This window comes from Oncorhynchus nerka, linkage group LG21, assembly GCF_034236695.1.
Source record: "Oncorhynchus nerka isolate Pitt River linkage group LG21, Oner_Uvic_2.0, whole genome shotgun sequence".
Lineage (NCBI taxonomy): Eukaryota > Metazoa > Chordata > Actinopteri > Salmoniformes > Salmonidae > Oncorhynchus > Oncorhynchus nerka.
Window position 1 is genome coordinate 5,361,168 of NC_088416.1, and position 23,696 is coordinate 5,384,863.

The 23,696-nt window shown below is 43.2% G+C and overlaps 1 protein-coding gene across 1 annotated transcript; it reads right to left on the reverse strand.

Moving 5' to 3' along the window:
- Positions 1 to 49: 49 nt before the first annotated feature.
- Positions 50 to 18,236, reverse strand: LOC115103707 (phosphoinositide 3-kinase regulatory subunit 6-like). Its single transcript, XM_065006218.1, has 20 exons — positions 18,061 to 18,236; positions 14,751 to 14,845; positions 14,524 to 14,625; positions 13,640 to 13,731; positions 13,057 to 13,125; positions 12,357 to 12,489; positions 12,056 to 12,125; positions 11,634 to 11,826; positions 10,504 to 10,654; positions 9,806 to 9,901; positions 8,717 to 9,209; positions 8,219 to 8,318; positions 6,373 to 6,495; positions 4,101 to 4,211; positions 3,496 to 3,598; positions 3,265 to 3,335; positions 2,902 to 2,992; positions 2,500 to 2,552; positions 2,168 to 2,274; positions 50 to 1,765 (listed from the first exon to the last, which is right to left on the reverse strand). The coding sequence occupies exons 2-20, from the start codon at positions 14,761 to 14,763 to the stop codon at positions 1,606 to 1,608; spliced, it is 2,331 nt and encodes a 776-aa protein (XP_064862290.1). The 5' UTR covers positions 14,764 to 14,845; positions 18,061 to 18,236; the 3' UTR covers positions 50 to 1,605.
- Between the last annotated feature and the right edge of the window lie 5,460 nt (positions 18,237 to 23,696).

Consider the following 23,696-nt stretch of genomic DNA (forward strand, 5'->3'; position numbering starts at 1 on the left):
AATTTGGGTGAACTATCCCTTTAAGAATAGAATAATCAGCTCATTCATATTTCAAATTCTATCTCTTTTTATATAAAATATACAGTAATTATATAAAAAAATACATGTATTTACACTACTATTAAACAAGTAATTGCAATGACACCATACTCCAATGATTAGTCTTACATACATAACATTTAAAAAATAGACAAGTGTGCAAAAAGGTCTGTTGATGATTGATGATGCATTTCAAACATACTAGCTGGCGATCAGAATTCTCTTTAAGACCCTCGTTTTTTTCAATGGTATTATGACAGTGGCTTTTATAGATGTGGCCATTCAGTCAGTCAGTGTCTTTTTCTCTCTCTCTCTCTCTCTCGTCTTTCTGTCATCTACATACTTTTTATGGGTGCATATATGATAACTAGTCCCCATTACCTCATGATTTATTGTAAACCAGCCTATGTCTGACAGTGGTGACTGTGTTCCATCACCTTCAAGTTAGGCGTGATAAATTCATTTGAAACAGAGTTTAACTTTCATTTTAGCATAGGCCTCCTAGCATGGTAATAGTCAACCACACTGGGCTTTGCACCACTTGTTAGTATAGCATACAGAACAAAGTCCCCCCCCCCCCCCCCCCGAGTCAGTTTCCTGTCATGCAACATGTTCTTTAGGGATCTTAAAATAGGTGCCTGTTCTTTTGTGTCATGTTTTTACTGAAGGCTTGTGCACAGTGCATTCAGACTCTCAAGAACATAGAAGAGCTCAGAGCAGACGTGGCCTGTAATAGACTATATGCCCCTTTAAATGGAACCTGTTTCTTAAAGAACGGGTTAATCCAAGAGCCTCTGTTGTTAGCTCACCAAGACATCAAACTATCTTTAAGTTGTTCTTCTGCCAAGCTTAGTAAGGAAAATGACCCTACCAGGGTTATTCAGTGTCAGAACTCAAAGAGCAGCAGGTAGTGTGTTTACATGGCAAGCAGGGTTGGGGTCAATTCCATTTAAATTCAGTCAATCCCTATGGGAATTTCAGTTTACTCCATAACTTTACTGAATTGAAATGGAATTTGCCCCAACCCTGACGTCAAGGGATGGATGAGTCTTCCCTTAGGTTAGATGATTGGGAGGGTGGGCTACTCTTCTGACGGACCAGATTTTGAACCCAGGTTGTTTATGTTAGTCCTCTGAGCTAAAGCTTATCTAGGAGCTAATACCAACTGAGCTTCACTCTCATGCCTCATACACTCTCATAAAATTGTCAATTTTAGAGGCAATATTGTTCTTTGACTATGCTGTCAGTCAGAGATATGCCCATGGGCACAGTATATGACAACTGTCACAAGCAGAAACTGGAACGAGATCCAATACCCATGGCAAATTAATTTGTTTGTTGACAAATCTAACACTTGTCAAACTCAACTGGTTTTCTTGTCAAGGTTACACCAGGTACATAACCGTGGGTTACCCGTAGCTGCCACCCAGGTTCTCTTTCCACATCCCTTCAAGCTACACTGAGGCGTTGTTGTGAGTACTAAGCGCGTCCCTGATCCTCATGCAATGTAGATGGTCTCAACATTTCAGTCTCTGTACAGTGGAGTCCATCCAGATGGTTGTGGGATCAGTTGATGATACCAGCGAAGGTATTGATTGGTAGAGGAAGTCCTTTGTTCATGTACTTGCTGAGGCCAGCGTCCCTCTCCTCTTCCCCCAAACTGAATTTGGACCGCATGGTCTTCTGGACACAGTATCCAGGGTCAAGACAGGGAGCGATCTCTATGCTGGAAATGAATTCATTGATAGAGGACATGTCAAATTATGAGAGTTAGATAAGTATGTTTGCCAGTTTTTTGGGGCTTTAGTGACAATGAACATTGAATGAGGATTACAATATTACACTTTTTAAAAGCATATATGTGCATTTAGTTATTTACATACAACATATATACTGTAACATGACACAATATATATAACATGTGCATATGTAACTAAACCACACGCAGTATGACTAGGGCTAATCAAATGAGGTTAGACTAACACGCTTCAGAAGACATTTCAACCAGCAACCGTCTGGTAACAAGATCATGTGTCTAGCCACCAAACCACTCTCTGACCTGTTTTCATCTATTTCAAGTTTCCATGGTAGGCCAACCGTAGGCAACAGCTACAGCAACGTCTCTCACCTCTGTACGTCTCTGAAGGTTCTCCTAGAGTCTTTGTCCAGGGTCACAGTGAAGGTTTTCATCTCCAGGGTCCTGATCTTAATGTTACAGGTACGGATCTGGGCCTCCTGTGGAATTAAGTCTGTGTGTTAGGTTTGGGTTCTAGGTTCGTGAGATCATAAAGCGATGTGGCCACCATGGCTTGGTCAAACGAACCAGGCCTTTGTTGACGTTACGAACAAGACGGAGACCCAAGAATATCAAAGAGGATGAAGTAAATATGTTTTATGTCTCTGAATTTTAGAACTACCTTCGCTAATAGACATCTGTGTGACAAAACGGTGTAAACTCACCATGGTGTTCTTGGGTTTAGTTTCGTTGAAAGCGACTGTAAGACAGTTCAGATCTGAAGACGACAACAAAAACAAGAACATAGGCCAGGCTTCAACAGATATACAGAATCATATGGGAAAAGTAGTAGACATTTCAGAACTTATTTTACATTCTCACAATTGTATCAATATACAACAGCATGAACATGCACTAATGTTTTACATTGTGACTTTGCCCACTGGGCACCCACTGGTTGAATCAACGTTGTTGCCGCGTCATTTCAATGAAATGACGTTGAACCGACGTGGAATAGACCCATAGGGTGACAACTCAGTGACTACTGATCACAAGACAGATGAATCTAGCAATGAATTACATGAATGTAGTAAATATCATTGTGTGTGATATGTAGTGTTGTATACCTTCAGTTTCATGGGAGGGAATGGCACTAATCTGAACACCTGAGGTCCTCAATGACATACCCTTATCTACGTCTCTACCACTCAACGACACCTGGAGAGGAGGACAGAGACACAGGTCGGAGGTCATAGAGGGAAACTAACAGCTAAACGTCAAATGCAGGTTATATGATCTCTCGTCAGGTCAGGCCACTCTCGTGGTGCAGTTCAAAACTCTAAACAGAGAAAAACAGACGTTGCATCAACAGTATCAATCCCAAAAATGACGAAAACAGAGCAACCCATTCGTTTATAGCCAGATGCAGCACTTTTACGTTAATGTATATTGATGAGGTAATGTTAAAAACACGGTTGAACTTCGCTGACCTTTTTGTAGTTGACAGAGACGACGGCACCACATACGTCTCCTGTGTTCTTCTTCTGCTTGATGGTTGTGGCTGAAGAGTGGGAGGACAGACGTGATCAGACCGGACGAGTGACATGTGCACGTGCACACACCAATGCATGCACACACGTACACACACACACTTCAAATCAGTTTGAAACAAAACATCAGATGCAGAGAACGTTGATCGGCGTACACAGGCTAAATGTTACCTTTCAAAGTAGTTGGGGACTGTTTGAACTCGGGGAAGTCCAGCCCCAAGTGGGAGAGAAACACGTCCTCCACTGGGTCCTTGGTCAGGTTGGAGAAGCAGATCTAGAACACAGGCAGGAGGATGACCGTCGTGGGTCAGTAAAGCAAAGCGCTTGCAATGCCAAGGAGGTTCGTTTCCCGCTGAGGCCAACCGTACGTAAAAATGTATGCATTCATGACTGTAAGTCGCGTTGGATAAAAGCATCTGCTAAATGGCCTATATTATTGTGATAATATATGACCATTCAGATAATGTGCACTCTGGAATTTGGTCTTTTTTGGTCTATGAGTGAGGACTGATAATCATGAACATGCTAGAGTGCTAACGATAAACTATGCTCAGTCCATCGCCGCAGACTTACTGTCATTATGTCACACAATCGACAACAGACAGTGGTAGAGAGATTCGACAGTGTTTAAGCGACAACTAGACCTGTTTGTGAAGCATATGGCTATGGCTGTGTCACAAATGGCCCCCTAGTCCCTATATTGTGCACTGCTTTTGACCAGGGCCCACAGGGCTCTGACTAGGGTACCATTTCAGATGCATCCTATGTCTCCTCACCTTGACAGAATAGATGGTGAAGTAAACAGGCTGCAGTCCGGTCCGCACGTAGTAGGAAATGACATCAGACAGGAAGGGGTTAGGCTCTGCCTCCTTACTGCTGTTGGACTGCTGGAGAGAGATGGGATCATGTTAGTATGGAGCCTGGGGTTGACCAAGACAGATAGGGGTACACATAATATTAGCTTTTTAATACACTGAATGCTCATGTTTAGGAAGGAACTCTATTTCATTGATGTAGAGACACAGGAGAGGAGCGCTTCTTTGGTTTATAGTTCATTCACAAGGTGCTCTTTGATCATGGGATGAAATACTATCGAAAAGCCTTTGTGCAAACAAACTTCCAGAAGTAATCAAGGCAGTATCATGTAGTGGACCATTTTTAAAAGCCTTGATTGATTTCTGGCTGATGCCTGGCAAGAATTTAAAAAACCACCTACTGTACGTGTTGTAAAAAAGCCTTTTTCATTATGCCACTACATGAGTGCATTGATTACTTCTGGAAGTCTGTGTGGTGCACAAAGCCTTTTTCATTATGCCATTACATGAGTGCATTGATTACTTCTGGAAGTCTGTGTGGTGCACAAAGCCTTTTTCATTATGCCACTACATGAGTGCATTGATTACTTCTGGAAGTCTGTGTGGTGCACAAAGCCTTTTTCATTATGCCACTACATGAGCATGCATCTGATTACCACTACATGAGTGCATGATTACTTCCGAAGTCTGTGTGGTGCACAAAGCCTTTTCATTATGCCACTACATGAGTGCATTGATTACTTCTGGAAGTCTGTGTGGTGCACAAAGCCTTTTTCATTATGCCACTACATGAGTGCATTGATTACTTCTGGAAGTCTGTGTGGTGCACAAAGCCTTTTTCATTATGCCACTTACATGAGTCTGCATTGCCATTAGTGCATTGATTACTGGAAGTCTGTGTGGTGCACAAAGCCTTTTTCATTATGCCACTACATGAGTGCATTGATTACTTCTGGAAGTCTGTATGGTGCACAAAGCCTTTTTCATTATGCCACTACATGAGTGCATTGATTACTTCTGGAAGTCTGTGTGGTGCACAAAGCCTTTTTCATTATGCCACTACATGAGTGCATTGATTACTTCTGGAAGTCTGTGTGGTGCACAAAGGCTTTTTCATTATGCCATTACATGAGTGCATTGATTACTTCTGGAAGTCTGTGTGGTGCACAAAGCCTTTTTCATTATGCCACTACATGAGTGCATTGATTACTTCTGGAAGTCTGTGTGGTGCACAAAGCCTTTTTCATTATGCCATTACATGAGTGCATTGATTACTTCTGGAAGTCTGTGTGGTGCACAAAGCCTTTTTCATTATGCCACTACATGAGTGCATTGATTACTTCTGGAAGTCTGTGTGGTGCACAAAGCCTTTTTCATTATGCCACTACATGAGTGCATTGATTACTTCCGGAAGTCTGTGTGGTGCACAAAGCCTTTTTCATTATGCCATTACATGAGTGCATTGATTACTTCTGGAAGTCTGTGTGGTGCACAAAGCCTTTTTCATTATGCCACTACATGAGTGCATTGATTACTTCTGGAAGTCTGTGTGGTGCACAAAGCCTTTTTCATTATGCCATTACATGAGTGCATTGATTACTTCCGGAAGTCTGTGTGGTGCACAAAGGCTTTTTTTTACGATGCAGCATCAACCTGACCCTGTGTCCCTGCTACGTTTCACAATCTTTTACCCCCCGATACTTCCCTGTCTTTCCCTACACCGTGTCAAACAGTTTCTCTTCCCTCTATCCAGCTAAATGCTAAGATGACCCATAACAGCAAAACTATTTGCATACAGTACTCCTAGGTTCCTAGTTTCGGTAAGAGCCCACAGATGTGTTTTTCACTTCCTGTAAGCAGGCAACTACTGTACAGTGCAACTCCCTTTTGTTTGCTAATCATTCAAAACACCTAGAAACATGCAAAAGGTCATTTGTTGACTTTTTTTATATGGTACAGACCGGTTGAAGAGCATAAACCACAGTCAACATAACCACAATTTTATCTACTGTAAATCAGACCTACTGTAGATTAGACTAGTATTGCGTTTCCTCTCAAAATCCTGAAAGCGACACTTGATTGAGCTTGCCAGGCTAATGAAATAGTCCCGAAAGTGCAAACCCTGTCAATCTAGCATTCCAGGCAGGCTCAATCAAAAGTATCAAAAGAGAACAGAAAATATTATTTGATGCTGTCATTTCAACATAAACGTAGAAACAGTAGGTTACTGTACCATTTTGGCAATCTTGGGGATCATGGAACCCAGACTGTTGATGTTGCAGTCGTACCATGGATCCACCATTCCCAAGTAGGAACCCAGGGCACAGGGGTTTTCCCGGGATGGGGAGAGGTTTTCCTGATAGAGAAGTACAACATGGTTTATTAAAGATCCACTACTGTACTAAACTGTTAGGGTTACTCAACCACAGCCAAGTTCAGTGTAAAACCAGAGAACGACAGTTCAACTGACGACTGAATCCAAAAATGACACGGTTGATTTTATGTGCATTTTATATTTACTGTACTTTTCGTCGCATTTGTTGATAAAAAAAATAATCTTAAAATTCTCGGAATTCCATTCAGTAACAGGATAAGAATACTCCTGGAAAATGTAGGGTAGGTGCAACATAAGACAAAAACAATTGTCTCCAAGTGGCCCCACCCCTCTCCAAAGTGTGCACAGTTCCTAAGTCATTTCAATTCACTTTTATAACTCAAAGAAGTCTTCAACTATGAGGTGCTTTGTTTTGAGCTCTCCTAGCTGTGCCGTTGAGGAACTAGAACAAGCACACTTGTAGTTGTTGTGTTTGGAACACAGCCCTGCATCCCCGCCGTCACACAATTACTGTTCTTGTTTACGCAATCCAGAAACGGACCATTATAAATCACAATCTGAGTCAGATGGGCATCATTTGAAAGTCTGTTTTATTGCCAACATGACTAGCTAAGTTATAAAATATGATCTTACAGTGTTACGCTTTCACAGGGCAGTTCAGAGAACATATCGTCATTTTGGTGCGCATAGAAAGGACTATTCAGGTGCATTCAGGTGCATTCAGGTGCATTCATGTGCATTCATGTGCGTGTTCCGCTGCAGATTTTCTTCATAATACACAAACATCCCACTGGGCACAGACGTCATTTCAACGTCTAGTTTTGATTTACATTTGGCTGTGTTGTCAACGTGAAATCAACCAAAAATATCACTGTCATTGGATTTAGGTTCAAAGTTGGGTGAAAAAAAACACATTTCCACACGTCGACGACTTTTTTCAAATCCAGTCCGTTTCCACGTTGATTCAACATCATCAACTAGATGTCTTGTTGTTGAAATGACATGGAAACAACATTGATTCAACCCGTTTTTGCCAAGTGAGATTCTGTTCAGGACAAACCAGGATACGACGCTGTGCATTGCTTGCTGTTTTGGCGTTTTAAGATTCTGTGTGTGTTTCATGACATCTGCTGATCTAAATAAAAAGAGCTTTATCAATAAATGTGATCGATTGATTGATGTCATTCTTGTAACTGTACATCGAACATAGTCATCATAAACGTTGACTGTAGATTACAGGAGTTTTTATGATATGGAAATGTGAAGTGCACATTTGGACATCTCATCTTTCAAAATACATCATCTACAGCATTCCCCTCACTCAGACAACAACAAAATTCCAAACGTTGTCCGATTAGTGGGATGTGGGCAACTTCTTGTCGCGTGCCTTGCTCAAGTTCAGAACGGCTGTCAGTCAAAACCCGCACAGCGCTGTGGAGCGTTTACAGCGTATTACTGTACAGCCACTGCGTTCCAATGCAGGCACTTATCAGTGACCAAATCTGCTATTTCAACCCGCATGTCATTCTTTTGACGTGATCATTTCACATACTGTGTGTGGCTGTGTGTGTGTGTGTGTGTGTGTGTGTGTGTGTGTGTGTGTGTGTGTGTGTGTGTGTGTGGCTGTGTGTGTGTGTGTGTATGTGGGTGTGTGTTCCCAAACAGAAACACTGAAATGAGTCATATCGTTGTCTCTTGACAGGTTGTAAACTGATAGAGAGGAGGTGTTAGTTTGTGGTCTTACTCTGACAGGACAGGTGGTACTGGGATCCTCACAGACAGGGATGTAGTAAAACTGGAAGTTGACTTTCATGGTCAGAAAGAGACGACGCGCTTCCCTTTTCCTGCAGAGTGAAACCAATGATTAACTAACCCTCAAACCATGCTACACGGCACACCAAAATGAGTGTACCAACCAGTCTTGAGTTAGTTAGGAATAATCCCATTGTATATTTCTGACGCATTAACTATTAATGTGTCATGGTTTCCATTCAACTTCCTTCTTCCTGACTAGACCACGGAAATTCCATTTTTTGGACATTATGAAATAAAACATTTTCTACAGCATAGTATAGGGCTAACCAAATTGAGATGATGTAGGTGGAACTGTCACCAAAAAGTATACTGTGATCATTTCTAACAGAAATCGATTATATCCAGTATCCATTCTAATATATCCAATATCCATTACAAACTACATGCAGTCTCTCAGACTACATTACCCATGATCCTGGTCCCTCACCGGAGAAAGTAGAAGGCCTTAGCCAGCTTTCCCAGCACCCTGTCGTCCCCCATCACCACGATCCGGGCTGTGAAGTGCCTCTGCTGCTTGGAGAATGAGGGGGTCCCGCTGTACCCCGCCTTCCTATGAAGTGTCCCCCCTCCCCTGCCTCCCCCTCCCCCGGCCACACTCCCGCTCTCCTCCAGAGCGTCCTGCATCAGGGCCATATTGTCCGTGACTGACGGCCTCATCTTGATGCCTCCTCGTCGGGTTAACCTGGCCTCCCCCTCCTCCGAGCCACCAGAGGGTTCCACCACTGAAGGCTCAACCCCAGGGGGAAGGTCCCTCTCGATGCCGCTGTCGGTGGACATCACGGAGTGGCGGGGCATGGCGGAGGAGGAAGTGAGGTCGGCGGGGAGGTCGGCGAGGTCAAAGTCGGTCTCCTGGTCCTGGCTGAGGCAGAAGTGTTCCGACGACATGGAGCTGGAGCGCACGCACTTGGCCAGCTCGCGCCCTGGTGGTAGAGGTGACATCAGAGAAATAGGAATCAGAAGACATATATACTGTATCTCTATAACATGAATGTCAATACAGGTCAATGGGAACAGGAAGCAGCGAGACAAGAAAGAGCTATAATATTGGATGTTTGCATCGGGTGAGAACACAGTGTGTTAGAATAACACTCATCATTATTCACGATTCATTCAGGATTATCCATAACCATGGTAGCATCCACATTAATGTAGAAGTGTTCAGAAACATATTCTATTCTTATTTACAATAAAAGTGACTCCAAAATGTTTACTATTATTTATTTACTATTCATTTCTATTGGGCACAAAATAATCTGAAATACAACCAAAAACGAATTGCAAATGCAATCAAAAAGTTTGTAGAGTAACAAGTTGACGTAGTCAATGCGTACTAGGAATATGGGATCAAATTCTAAACTTTTGACTGCTATGTTTATAAGAATTTTTAGGGGTGTCAATCATTTTGACCCCTACCTTTTTGAGAGAAAAAAAGTATACTGTTATTAAACAGAGAAACAGAGTTCATGTAACAGAGTTCTCTCATTGGTGTGTATAAACAACAGATCTCGCCACTCACAGATCTCCTCATCCTCCCTCCACAGGTGGAAGCTCATCTCCGGGTTGGGAAGCGGCATGTCACACAGGCATCCCCCACCACCGGAGGACAATGTGCCTAAACCAGGAAGAGCCCAAACTGTCACAATAACACCAAAAACAACACAACACCCGCTTACTTCCTGGTCCCCATCCCCTACACTAAGTATATGGTCTCACAGCTGGCCTGAGAGACAGTGTACTGTCCATTTGAAAGATAGTTGTTATGATGAGAAGAATAAATATGTATTAAAAGGGAAATACAGTGTACATCTGTCCTAAGGGGGGCCTCTGACTCGACAGATTTAGGCTTGGAGGAATTCCGTGTGAAAGATCAGCTGACCAATACAGCGATCTATTAATAACTTTCCCTGAGTCAGTGACTGCTGCACTGTACGGTATGTGTCAGCTTGAAGACACACTAACACAAAAAAAGGACCGGGTTGGCAGTATTTCTCTGAATACGCCCTATGTGAAAAATGTATAACTACTTAAATACACGTACCAGCTGTAATACCTTGAAGTGTCGTCTACATTAACATTACCCCTCCATTTTCACTTGTAAACAGAAACCAAATGCTAGTCCAAAAGAAATGGGAGATAATGTCTGGATGCTTTTTTAGATCAGTTGGTTTTGGTTTCAAGCAGTCAAAAGATGACCCCTCTATGATGATCCTGTACCTGATGTGTCAGTATGGGTGAGGATCTCTCTGTAGAGTTGTCCCAGTCTCCCCCTCAGCACCACCCCTTCCCCCTTGGTGCCCTCCTCCACACTCTGCTCCAGACTGGCCACCACTTCCTGGAAGTACGGCTCCACGTCCTGGCCAATTTCCTGCCACAAACACACACACGCGCGCACAAACAGACACACACACGCAAACAGACACACACACGCAAACAGACACACACACGCAAACACACACAAAAACACACACACGCAAACAGACAGACACACACACACACACACACACACACACACACACACACACACACTGTCTATGAATAGAATACAGGTGAAAGGCCATCAGCGTCCAGACAAACACATCTGGAAGTCTGAGTTTGACACATCCTGTTGAGATGAGTGTTATATTAGGACCTGTGTGTGTGTGTTTGCGTGTGTGTGTCTGTTTGTGCGCGCGTGTGTGTCTGTGTGTGTTTTAATGGGAATGGTGTCAACCTCTGCTAGATCATGGAACTGCTCAATTAAACAACACACTATTGAGTCATTATAGATAAGTGTATTGCTGAATATGACTGAGATGGCATGTATGAGGCACCAGTACAGACCTTTAGCTTTCTGAGCTTTGCTTTGGTGCAAATTGAAACTGCTCAAACCACAAAGGGGTTTGTGCAATACATTGAAATAGAAACTAGTGTCAAACACAAAGTGGTATTGATTTAGATAACTTTGAACAAAACACGGCAACATTTGCGAAATGACACGACAAAACCAAAGTCAAGCTGAGATTAAACATCAAAGTAAATATCAAGACCATAAAACAAGTTTCTTTACCCCTCGAACAGAAGTCAAACCCAAAAGGTTTTTCCACTGTGTAAAATGTGGCAAGAATGTACATGTAACATAAACAATGTGGTATAAACGAAGTGACTTTTGTTCTCCGAAGTGGGATGGACGGACAAATAAACAAAGCCAAAAAGAAAGAAACTAAGTAAATGAAGGGTTTTACCAATAACTTTGACCCTGAAACCCATCATCACATTCGCATTCAGGAAAGACCAGACTTTTAATAGAAGAAGAAACGTCATAGCGAAACTCAACGTTAACACAACCACAGCGCAACCACACTGACCTTCAGTGCCTGTGCCAGTTTAGGACCGTGGCACAGCTCCCCTCCGAGAGCAGCCTGGATGGAGTGTTGGACCACGCTCCGCATGTGGTCAAGGGGATTCAGATACCCCCCTGACCCCGAGGCCTCGATGTCCCCCCTCAGCGCCTCACCGTGGGGGCCGGAGAAGACCGCCGGATCGGCGAACACAAACACCCTAGGAGACCGTAGGAGAGATTGAGTTATTGCCTTTGGTTATCCTTGATTAACCAGTAACCTAATTGTTTGGTCGGGCAGTTCACACGCAACCTGCTATTATTACAAGCTACTTTATCTACAAACAGCATGTCATTCTATACCGCGAGGAAAAATGGCTTCTACACTGTACTGCGCTTCTCTCTGTGTCACCGTGTTGCATACAACAGCAAGTTAGGTTGATCTCTCACCTCTCCTGAAAGGAATGGTAGTCATTCTTCAGGCTCTGCTCTGCGACCACCATCCTCTGATACAGCACTCCTGTGGGTCAAAAATATTTACTATCCAAGTAAAACACGTGACGTTCTCGTACTACGGCCCTCGAATGCGTTGAAACAAAAAACCGTCCCTCTTCATTCTAAAGTGTGTTACAGTAAAACGATGATCACCTTTCGAAGACAGTAAAGTCTACCAATAAAGTCTTGTCTAGCACGTAATAGAAAAACACATAACTCGACAGGTTGGTCGAAGGATGTACGTCGGTTTCAGTACCTGGTGTGTAGCGTTCTGTCTTCATGCGTCTGGTGTAGCTGAGGCCTACAGTACAGTAGGGTTGGGGGAGGGTAAGCAGCCTCTTGCAGAAGTCATATACCCGCTTGTACAGGTCGTCGGGAAGGTAGGCTGACTGGAACGTACACAGATATACGCACAGTTAGCACTGTCAGTCAGTCACAGCTGTCCTCGGACTTGCCTGAACCACCAAACACAATTGGTATGGTACATACACACAACCCTCAAATACAGTATAGCACCATTTCCCTCCATAAATACTATACACTAAACTTCCCAAAACTACTATATACAACATATACTGTTTTAAATTGCTAGCAATCATTAATGGTTTGTAATATTCTATTGTTTTCCATCCCATTCTATTCTATTCTACTATAAAGAGCCTATGGCTCTGGTAACAACAAGAACTGTCTCTTTAATTAGACACTAACAGATAAAGAAGAGATAAAGGCCTACGACAGTACAGAGTCCTGACCTCGCCTGACCAGGAAGTGTAGGAGACGATTAACAGGAAGTAAGACTTCATCGAATCAGGGGAGATCATCAAAACAGTGGTGGGAAATGATCCAATCCCCCAAATGAAAGCTTCTCCCCAGCAAACCCTGAGACTGGTCTGTAAAGATGCTGTTGTCATGTCTGACAGGTGTTTCCTTGTGTAAAGTAAGCTCCGGGAACCAACCTGGATGACAGCATAGATGAGTGTGTGGAGCAGGGGGATGATGTGTGTCCGACAGTCTACCCTCTCAGCCTGAAGACAACAAGAGACAAGCACACAAACTACTGTGTTAGTCAGTTACTCACTAATACAAAGTTTGTCTGTAAAAGATAGCTTATCTGTTACCACCAGGGGCGGACTGGGAACAGAAATCGGCCCTGGCATTTCTAACACATTGGACTATTATTTTCCTTGAGGCCTCCACACCGGCCAATTAATTAATAGCAAGTTAATTATAATTTTGTGTAAAAAATTTAAAAAAGTTTGACAGACCCACTGGGCTAAAAATAAACCATTCCATGTAGTGTTTGCCCGAAATGCCAGATGGCCAATCCGCCCGTTTCCCACTAGACATAACATTCATGTTTCACATTGTCGCACAATGTCCTTGACATTCTCAGTGTTCTTTTCAAATGTATTTGGGTAGCAATCGTTGATTGTCTTATCTCTTGACACGACAGTGTAAACTAATAATGAATGGCCCAGAGACTTATATTTCTCCATATAAGGCCCCGGAATGGCCTAACGGAGCACATTGATGACATACCCTTTCCAGCTCCTTGACGACGACTCTCACCAGAATGAGACTGTTGGCAGGATTGTTCCGAACCTTCTTGTGCAGCGTCCATCTTAGCATCCCTTCGAGTAGAAACACACACTCAGCACTTGCAAACATTTCCACAGATGGCAATAAACAGCACTCACACTCTCTGTTGTTTCCATAGACAAAGCGCTACACAAATAGCTGGTGTGACTCAGTACCAATGCTTTGTTCCATTGCACAACGAACCCAAACTGTGGATAAAACTAATAGCTCAGTGCAATTTTCCGATTATTGTCAGGCAGCGGTTATGTGTCATTCTCATGTGGTTTGGGCAGATTAATATGGAACATTAAAGAGGATCAACTCCTTCCGGACGGTGGAGCAGAGTGGCAAGTCAGGGACCTTCAGTCCATTTTAAACCTAGATGCTTTGTAGGTAAGCCAAAGGCGGCTGTTGGCATTTTAATTGGGGAGGACAGGCTCAAAGTAATGGCTAGAATTTAATAAATGGAACGGTATCAACCACATCGTTTCCATGTGCTTGAAACCATTCCATTCACTTCCTTCCAGACATTATTATGAGCAGTCATCCCCTCACCAGCCTCCTGTGATATAAGGTACCCATATGTATCGTTATTGAGCTTTGGGTCAGTAATGTGGGGGTTACTTGATGAAGCTTGCTATGCATTTAGCTAGCACTAACAGTTGAAGCTAGCCAGTTAGCTTCAACTGACCAAACCAGACTGGAAATGTGCAACAAAAGCAGCCTGACCTGAAACGGAGCCATGCTCAATGGAAAGCAAGCCGGTTCACTCTCTCTCAGCTCTGCTCAACTCAACAGTGTGTAAACCCCATAAAGAGTCTAGTGGAAACTACTGATGGGTTTACCTTTATTGAGCACAGAGGAGGGGTGTTGGCTCTCCAGCTCCCTGAGCACGGCCTGGACACTGCGGTAGATGTCCGACTCTGAGGCCAAGGGGGCGCAGCTGCCTGGAGAGTCAGGGGTCAGAGGTTAAGAGTCTATATTAATAAAAGTCGTACAGCAAATGTTCCATTTTGGATCAAATGTACATGTATTCCACTCTTCAAATGACACCCTATTCCCCATATATTACCTATAGGCTCCATGCTGCTCGGGGGGCTGCTCGAGCTATCTCAGGCTGCCTTGTTGGTCATGTCTCACATGCATGGCGGGGCCACGGCCTGGTGTCTATAGGGACGGAACAGGGAGAAAGTCTAAGCTGTTAGCGGTACCCACCGGAGGCATGACAGGGGCTGTTATTCTTTATTTAACCAGGAAAAGGCTTAAATGATGTACTGGACATTTCTTGTGGCACAGAGGTGTTAGGACTTGTGAGTCCCCAAGAGTAGAGCCAGTGAATTGACCACGAAACACACACACACACACACACACACAACACCGAGCTATAAGACTGGACATAATGAGTTTCAGCAGCAGGTGCCGCGGTCACAGTCACACTACTGTTCCAATAGAACAAGGCTGATCGTTCTCATTGCATCATAAACAGCCTCTTTCTCTGCTTCTCTTTCTCACAGTCTAGTTTATCGCAGCGCGAATAGAATTATACCCCGTTCCAAAGTATTTCGTTTTTTTGGCTTTAGTTAGAGATCAGTCATCTACCCACCTGTTTCTCACCATCCCCCATAACAAAGACTAAAATGACTGGGGATGTACGGAGGTCTATGGGACAGCTTCACACGTCAAGTATAAAACGACCAACCATGTCAAAATGAAAGTTCCCAACAGTGAGAGACGATGACTTCTTGATATTCAGATCTGTGATGAGTACACTTACAGTATAAAGTTGAAGTTGGAACCTTAGCCAAATACATTTAAACTCAGTTTTTCACAATTCCTGACATTTAATCCTAGTAAAATAAATCCCTGTTTTAGGGTCAGTTAGGATCACCACTTTATTTTAAGAATGTAAAATGTCAGAATAATAGTAGAGAGAATTATTTATTTCAGCATTTATTTCTTTCATCACATTCCCAGTGGGTCAGAAATGTACATACACTCACGTTAGTATTTGGTAGCATTGCCTTTAAATTGTTTAACTTGGGTCAAACGTTTTGGGTAGCCTTCCACAAGCTTCCCACAATAAGTTGTGATGGCCACTCCAAAACCTTGACTTTGTTGTCCTTCAGCCATTTTGCCACAACTTTGGGAGTATGCTTGGGGTCAGCTTTAACTTTCTGGCTGATGTCTTGAGATGTTGCTTCAATATATCCACATAATTTTCCTTCCTCATGCCATCTACTTTGTGAAGTGCACCAGTCCCTCCTGCAGCAAAGCACCCCCATAACATGATGCTGCCACCCCCGTGCTTCCCGGTTGGGATGGTGTTCTTCGGCTTGCAAGCCTCCCCCTTTTTCCTCCAAACATAACGATGGTCATTATGGCCAAACAGTTCTATTTTTGTTTCATTAGACCAGAGGACATTTCTCCAACAAATACGATCTTTGTCCCCACGGTTGCAAACCGTAGTCTCTTTTTTATGGCGGTTTTGGAGCAGTGGCTTCTTCCTTGCTGAGCAGCCTTTCAGGTTATGTCAATATAGGACTTGTTTACTGTGGATATAGATACTTTTGTACCTGCTTCCTCCAGCATCTTCACCAGGTCCTTTGCTGTTGTTCTGGGATTGATATGCACTTTTCGCACCAAAGTACGTTCATCTCTAGGAGACAGAGCGCATCTCCCTCCTGAGCGGTATGACGACTTGCGTACAATTGTTTGTACAGATTAACGTGGGACCTTCAGGCATTTGGAAATTGCTCCCAAGGATGAACCAGACCTGTGGAGGTCTACAAATGTTTTTCTGAGGTCTTGGCTGATTTCTTTTGATTTTCCCATGATGTCAAGCATAAGGCACTACATTTAAAGGTAGGCCTTGAAATACATCCACAGGTACACCTCCAATTGACTCAAGTGATGTCAATTAGCCTATCAGAAGCTACTAAAGCCATGATATCATTTTCTGGAATTTTCCAAGCTGTTTAAAGGCGCAGTCAACTTCTGACCCACTGGAAATGTGATACAGTGAATTATAAGTGAAATAATGTGTCTGTAAACAATTGTTGGAAAAATGACTTGTGTCATGCACAAAGTCGATGTCCTAACCGACTTGCCAAAACTATAGTTTGTTAACATGAAATGTGTGGAGTGGTTGAAAAACTAGTTTTAATGACTCCAACCTAGGTATATGTAAACTTCAACTGTACATGCAGGACGCATCATCACAAGACAAGATAGAATCCAATCAAATGTTATTTGTCACATGCGCCGCATACAACAGGTGTAGTAGACCTTACCATGAAATGATGAATACCCCAGGTGTAGTAGACCTTACCGTGAAATGATGAATACAACAGGTGTAGTAGACCTTACCGTGAAATGATGAATACAACAGGTGTAGTAGACCTTACCGTGAAATGATGAATACAACAGGTGTAGTAGACCTTACCGTGAAATGATAAATACAACAGGTGTAGTAGACCTTACCGTGAAATGATGAATACAACAGGTGTAGTAGACCTTACCATGAAATGATGAATACAACAGGTGTAGTAGACCTTACCGTGAAATGATGAATACAACAGGTGTAGTAGACCTTACCGTGAAATGATGAATACAACAGGTGTAGTAGACCTTACCGTGAAACGCTTACTTACAGGCCCTTAACCAACAGTGCAGTTCAAGAAATAGAGTTAAGAAAATATTTACAAAATAACTAAAGTAAAAAATAGAACAACAACAACAACGACGAGGCTATATACAGGGGGTTACTGGTACCGAGTCAATGGGGGGTACGGGTTAATGGAGGTAGACGAACAGTGAACTAGTGAAACTGCTGTGGAGTTCTAAACATTACTGAGCATTAAAAGGTGTATAACTGTAGAGATAGAGGATATGGGAGTAAAATAAATTACAAGTATATTTCCATTTGAATTAAATTGCCAAATAGAATATACTGCATTGTTTCTGCAGCAACTATACCAACAACTTGACTTTCACGACATGCCTCAGCTAACAGCATACTAAGATGTTTTTTAAAAAGTGAAACATTCTCAGCATCACTTCCTCAGTTTTGAATAACCTGACCCAAAATAACACAGCTGAATTGAATTGTCACCTTACTAGTCTATAAAGTGTCACCAAATGTTCTGTTGAGACATTTCCGATCCAGTCGAAACATGGAAAGAAATCTGACAAACCATGTAACGGTTCCCTAAGCCAGAGGCAGAGAGCATGCCAAAATGCCTCTCTCTCTCCGTGTTAGTTCTCATACCGAAAGTTCACAATTAGTTATCAGCTTCAAGTTCTATCCCAGACACATCCACCATCCAGTACCTACCGACCAAAGCACCCAAAACAGGGGAACCGCCAAAAACAAATCCCCCTACCTTTTCCCTCCCAGGAAGGTTCCTCTTTTCAGCGATACACAAAAGGTCCCCTTAATTTCCGTCACACTGGCCCAGTGTTCAACGTGCTGCTGCAGGGTCTGACAGAGAGAACAGTGAAGTGGAGTGAACTTCCTCTAACTGGGAGGTGGTGACGAGGTGGTGGGGGTGGTGACAGAGAGAGTGGCAGTGTTCTGAGAGAGGGGGAGAGAGAAAGAAGTAGCAGTGTTCCGAGAGAGGGGGAGAGAGAGGTAGAGGGGGAGGAGGAAAGTGAGGTGGAGGTTTGGGGGCAAGGTAACAGCAGCAACCTGTTTGAACTGTGTTTAACGTTGTATTCTGTCTCTCTCTCTCTCTCTGTGTCTGTCTATGTCTCTCTCTCTCTGTCTCTCTCTCTCTGCCTCTGTCTCTCTCTCTCTGTCTCTCTCTCTCACTCTCTGTCTCTCTCTCTCTCTGTCTCTCTCTCTCTGCCTCTCTCTGTCTCTGTCTCCTCTCTCTCTCCTCTATCTGTCTCTCTCTCTGTCTCTGCCTCTCTCTGTCTCCTCTCCTCTCTCTGTCTCTCTGTCTCTCTCTGTCTCTCCTCTCTCTCTGTCTCTGTCTCTCTTTCTCTGTCTGTCTCTGTCTCTCTGTCTCTCTCTCTCTCTCTCTCTGTCTCTCTCTGTCTCTCTCTCTGTCTCTCTCTCTCTCTGTCTCTCTCTGTCTCGCTCTCTCTCTGCCTCTCTCTCTCTCTCTCTCTGTCTCTCTCTCTGTCTCTCCTCTCTCTCTCTCTCGCTCGGACTCTATTTTTGTCTTTCTGTTGTTGAGGTTGTTCCTGAGGCTACAGTAGAAAAATGGAGGTTAAGTTGGAGGGGATTTAACCTTGATCCCTGCAATAAAGCACGGCGCAGGGAATGACAGCAACAAGGATAACAGTGCTGCCTCAGCAACTCAGCAACTGCCTGGGTGACCACACGTTTCCTGTTCCTGATGCACCCCTCACTCACTCTCTTCCTTTCTCGCTCTCTCTCTCTGACTTGGTCTGTCGGTCTCTCTCACACTCTTTCTCTCACTTGGTCTGTCTCTCTCTCACTCTCTCTCTCTTTCTACACGCTGTCCTTCACTACCTCGCCTTTCTCTCCATCCTCCCTCACTCTCTCTCCCCCTCACTCGCTCTCTTCAACACCCGTCTCTCACAGACACACTAACATATTGTTTTTTTTTAACACCTTACGTGCGGAGGGAGGACAGGACCTGAGACATTTCCTCTCTGTGTGAATGCGTAGGGTTGCACCACACTCAACAGGCTATATTTAGGTTGGAGTGTGTGTGTGTGTGTGTGCATGCATTAATATGTGTGAGTGTGTGTGCCCCAGAGGTTTCATTCATGCATTGCCTAAAAATAGCCGGTCAATTAAAAAATGTCAGTTTCTGCACTAAGTATTCATGTCCTTGCAAGCTGAGAGAGGAAAGTGTACGTGTCGCAACAATGAGAAGTGATCTGCAGACAATTCTAGGTCTGTATATCGTCTAGATTTGATATGGGTGTTGCAAGTGGCACACAACTAGAGCTCTGCCTGTGGATGAGATTTGGAGCTTTTGATAAGAATAGCTAAAACCAATGGTAAAAGCTTGTACTTCAAGAAAGAAGTACAAGACTGAAGTCCAAGTTTGCAGAGGGGAGTGCTCTACCACCCCAAAACCCCAGGCCTCAAGTGGACATGAACACTCACAAACAATGTGCTACAATACAATCAAACATACCCTTATCAGACTGTATAATTGTACATGGTACATGGCTAAAAACAGATGTGATCCTCAAGGAGGAAAATAAATATTTGTATGCAGTAATTCACTCTTTAAGGGCACTGCACTCACAATGACTTATCATAACAAAGACAAAAGTAAAGCAAGTTGTATAAATCTGATAGGCACTGCAGGAGTGGAGTCACTCAGGGCTCAGTAATCTGACCCATCCAGTTTGATAATCTCTCTGCCTGGTTTACAACCCTTTCCCGTTACTTCAGTCACACCTGTGTTTACCCAGATAACCACGCCCCTTTCACATGATCACATACATATATACACCCTACAGTATATGCAGGGTTTCTCAGGTGATTAAGGTTTCATACACACGCACGCATGCATGAACGCACGTGCACAAACGCACCCCATAAAAACTACTGTGCAGGACTATACAGGTGTAGAGTCCATGGCTGAGATTGAATTTATGACCTGGGCAACTTTAGTCTAATAGCCCTAGGCATTGTAATCCGTTTAAGGGCAAAACGTTATGCAAACATGCAGATTGCAGAAGTGTCTTTTCCTGCTCCTTAATTCAAATCTAATCAATCAAATCTAAGTTTAGCAAAAGTCTAGCAAAAAAATCGAATTAAAAAAAAGATTCTAAAACAAGACATCAATTAACAATCCAAGCAGATAAATTAGAGTGAGCAGTTTCAGAACCCTGAATAAATATAAATTACGTGGTGTGTATTGACAGTGTAACATTTGGAAAAGCAAATGGTATGTACAGGGGAGCAAGCGATGAGTGTTGGCAGACGCGCAGGCGACTCTGTTGCTTCCTCGCAGCTAACCACCGGCCTTCTAGTTAGCTATCCTTTGTTTGGTTAACAAACACAAGCTGCTTTACGAAATTAGCGATGTCTAGTGATGATTTTCTCTCTTTTGAGTATAGAAAAGTAGGCTGTCTATGAATTTGTCGTCTCGCTCAACCCTCCCACTGCATTTCATAGCCAGGTTCTATAGCCAGTCAACCTCTTTTTCTTTAGAGAAAATGTCTTGAGAGACTACCGTCCAAACGATACTGCATGACCCATAATACCGGTGCTTTTCACATAGCGTATCGCTGGCCGTTCTAAAACAAGGCTACTTGCGGACCAGACCGTTAACCATTTGTTTAGGCTACACCGTGTCATGTTACCTCATTAGCTAGCTAGAGCTAACAACCTGGGGCGCGTTCATCAGGATGCAACGTTTTTGGAATGTTCAGATAGAAATATGCTATGCTAGAATTTCCATGACTATATAAATAAAAAAAGAGTGGCAAAATGAACACGGGTACAGTAGTAAATATCTTAGGATGAGCTACGAGAATACAGTATGTACTATGTATACTATACTATGTATACACAGTGAGTAGAAAACAGTATATAAACAGCATTTGAAGTGACCAGTGTTCAATGTCTCTCTATTCATGCACCTTGGCTGGGCTGCAAGGTAGCGATGGAAGGTGTCAAATATTTTCTGCTTTGACTATGTTGGTTGGTTACATTCCCAATCAGGCAGTGGCAGTACCCAGTAAAGGAATGAACAGGGTTGGCTGGTATGCTCCTGCGGACGACAACAAGGACGCAGACATACCACAGCCTGGCAATGTCAAGTAAACTAACTTCTTCCAGCCCCTGGAAGAAGAGAGAGTATAGTCATTGGTGGGGATGAGGGAGGATGAGGGGTGTGTGTGTGTGTGTGGCTTGAGGCTTGAAATCCCAACGTTAGGACAGTGAGCAGCAAAACAATATATATAGACTGTAGGCTCACATGTACCTGTACACAAAACCTAGAGAGATACCTTGAGAACTAGTCTCGTGTAGAGTCGATTATGTCACAGTTGAAAAACCAGACAAGCACAGTGTCAAAATAGTCCGGTAGAACATTCCTTTCATGACATAAGCAAAGAAATTTCCCAGCTAAAGTAACTCTTAAATTGTGTTGCTACAGTATGTTGTTGAGCAACGCCTCACGTCACAAGCAAGTTGACGTTTATTGTCAAGAGTTCTGTCCTGGAGGCAGAACTGAGTGATTTCCCCTTAGACAGGCCAGCTGCAAAGTCAAACTTCGATATATGCTACAAATTAATGAGAAAAATTGCTTTAAGGCTAAGGTTAGGGTTAGCAGTGTGATTAAGTTTAAAAACAGATTTTATTACTTTGTGGCTGTGCCAGCTAGTGACCACTCTCCAGAGCTGCCTCCAGAACAAGATTCATGACGAAAAACGCTAAAACCGCACGTCACAAACTAACACTACAAAGGTTTCTGTTGTTGTTGGAAACGAGTCCAGTAACAAATGGTGCAAATGTTGTTCATCGATCATTTCCATAAAAAAACAAGGCACCATGTACAGAAAAAAATAATCTAAAAGTGACACCATTGAAAACCAACAGTATTTCTCTCCATCAAACTAAGCAGTAAACCTACATCCAACCCCTCTCACCCATAAACACCTTACGTAACCATAACCCATACAAGATAAACTGGTCAATGATTCTCCTCCACCAGCGGCAGAAGTGCCTGTAAGAAAATAAACATATATGTCCTAAAAGTAGTGCATTCTACATATAGGGAATAGGGTGGCATTTCAGATGCACGCTCTATGCTGCTGGTGTGAGGGGGGATATCAATCAAGGATATTTCCTGCATTCACAGCAGGAACAATGTGAGGAAGTGTTTGAAGACCACTGGACTCTCGCAACCCTCTGGCCCTCTACCATAAGTTCCCCCATCACATTTGCGTCAAACCCACGCATGAGCATGCACACACACATTCAGGAGGCAGGCACACGCACACACACACACACACACACACACAATTCTGACTGGACACAACGGGGCTAAGGGGAAGATTTATACCCCATGTGCTAAAACCATCACGCTGGATGGAGGAAGACCAGAGGAAGAGGGTGGGTAAAGAGGGGGTCCCCAGGGGGGTCTGTTGGTGTGAATTGGGTCAGCCCCTGTACAGAGGGTCACCTGAGGATTTCGCTCCTGGGGTGGTTGTTGTTTGGGCACCAGCACTCAGTGGCCAACTGTATTGTACAGAACTGTACACACACATGCACAAATATACACATGTTCACACAAGCACGCACAAAAAATACTGTAAACCTAACCAAAATAAATATGACACTTTATAGCCATGGCAACTATTCAACTTTCACAAAGACCTACAGTACAGAAAGTTTGATCCTGGTTTATCACGACTATGCTTTTTACAGCCATTTATGAAACATATTGTTCGAGGTTTTGAAATTATATCATTTTCCCTCTTATCAAAGTAATAAGAATGTTGCACTTAACGGTTTCCCATTAATTCCTTAAAGGGAAATATAATGCTTATCAAGCAAAAATCCAGGTTTGAAAACAAGGTTGTTACCATAGCTACAGTGTTGTACATTGCCTAAGCATAAATGGCATTTTTCCATTGAATGCCTAAGGAATGGTTTTGTAGATTCTAGTAGGGCTGGTTTTGACATACAATGCTGCTGTACGTGGTCATTATAAGACATGTTATAATGACCACGTAAACATTTATCGAGGGAGGTTGTTTGGTGTAATGCAATCTATCCGCCACTGGGGCAGGATGTACGCAGGGCGTCAGACTAGACGTGGTCGCAACACACACACACACACACACACTTGGCAGGGAGCATGTCGAGCCATTGTGGAGACAACCTCCCAGGAGGCTTTGCACACGACGATGCCAAAAGTGTGGCCTTTGTTTTTATATTCTTCTTTAGGAAAACAAACAGGTGGTGTGTTGTTGAAATAAAACTGAAGTGCGTCTGAGCTGAAGTGTGTCTGTGGTTTGCCTGTGACCTCAATGTGCTCATAGCGTCAGGCTTAGACCGTGAGTAAGGTAGCATTTC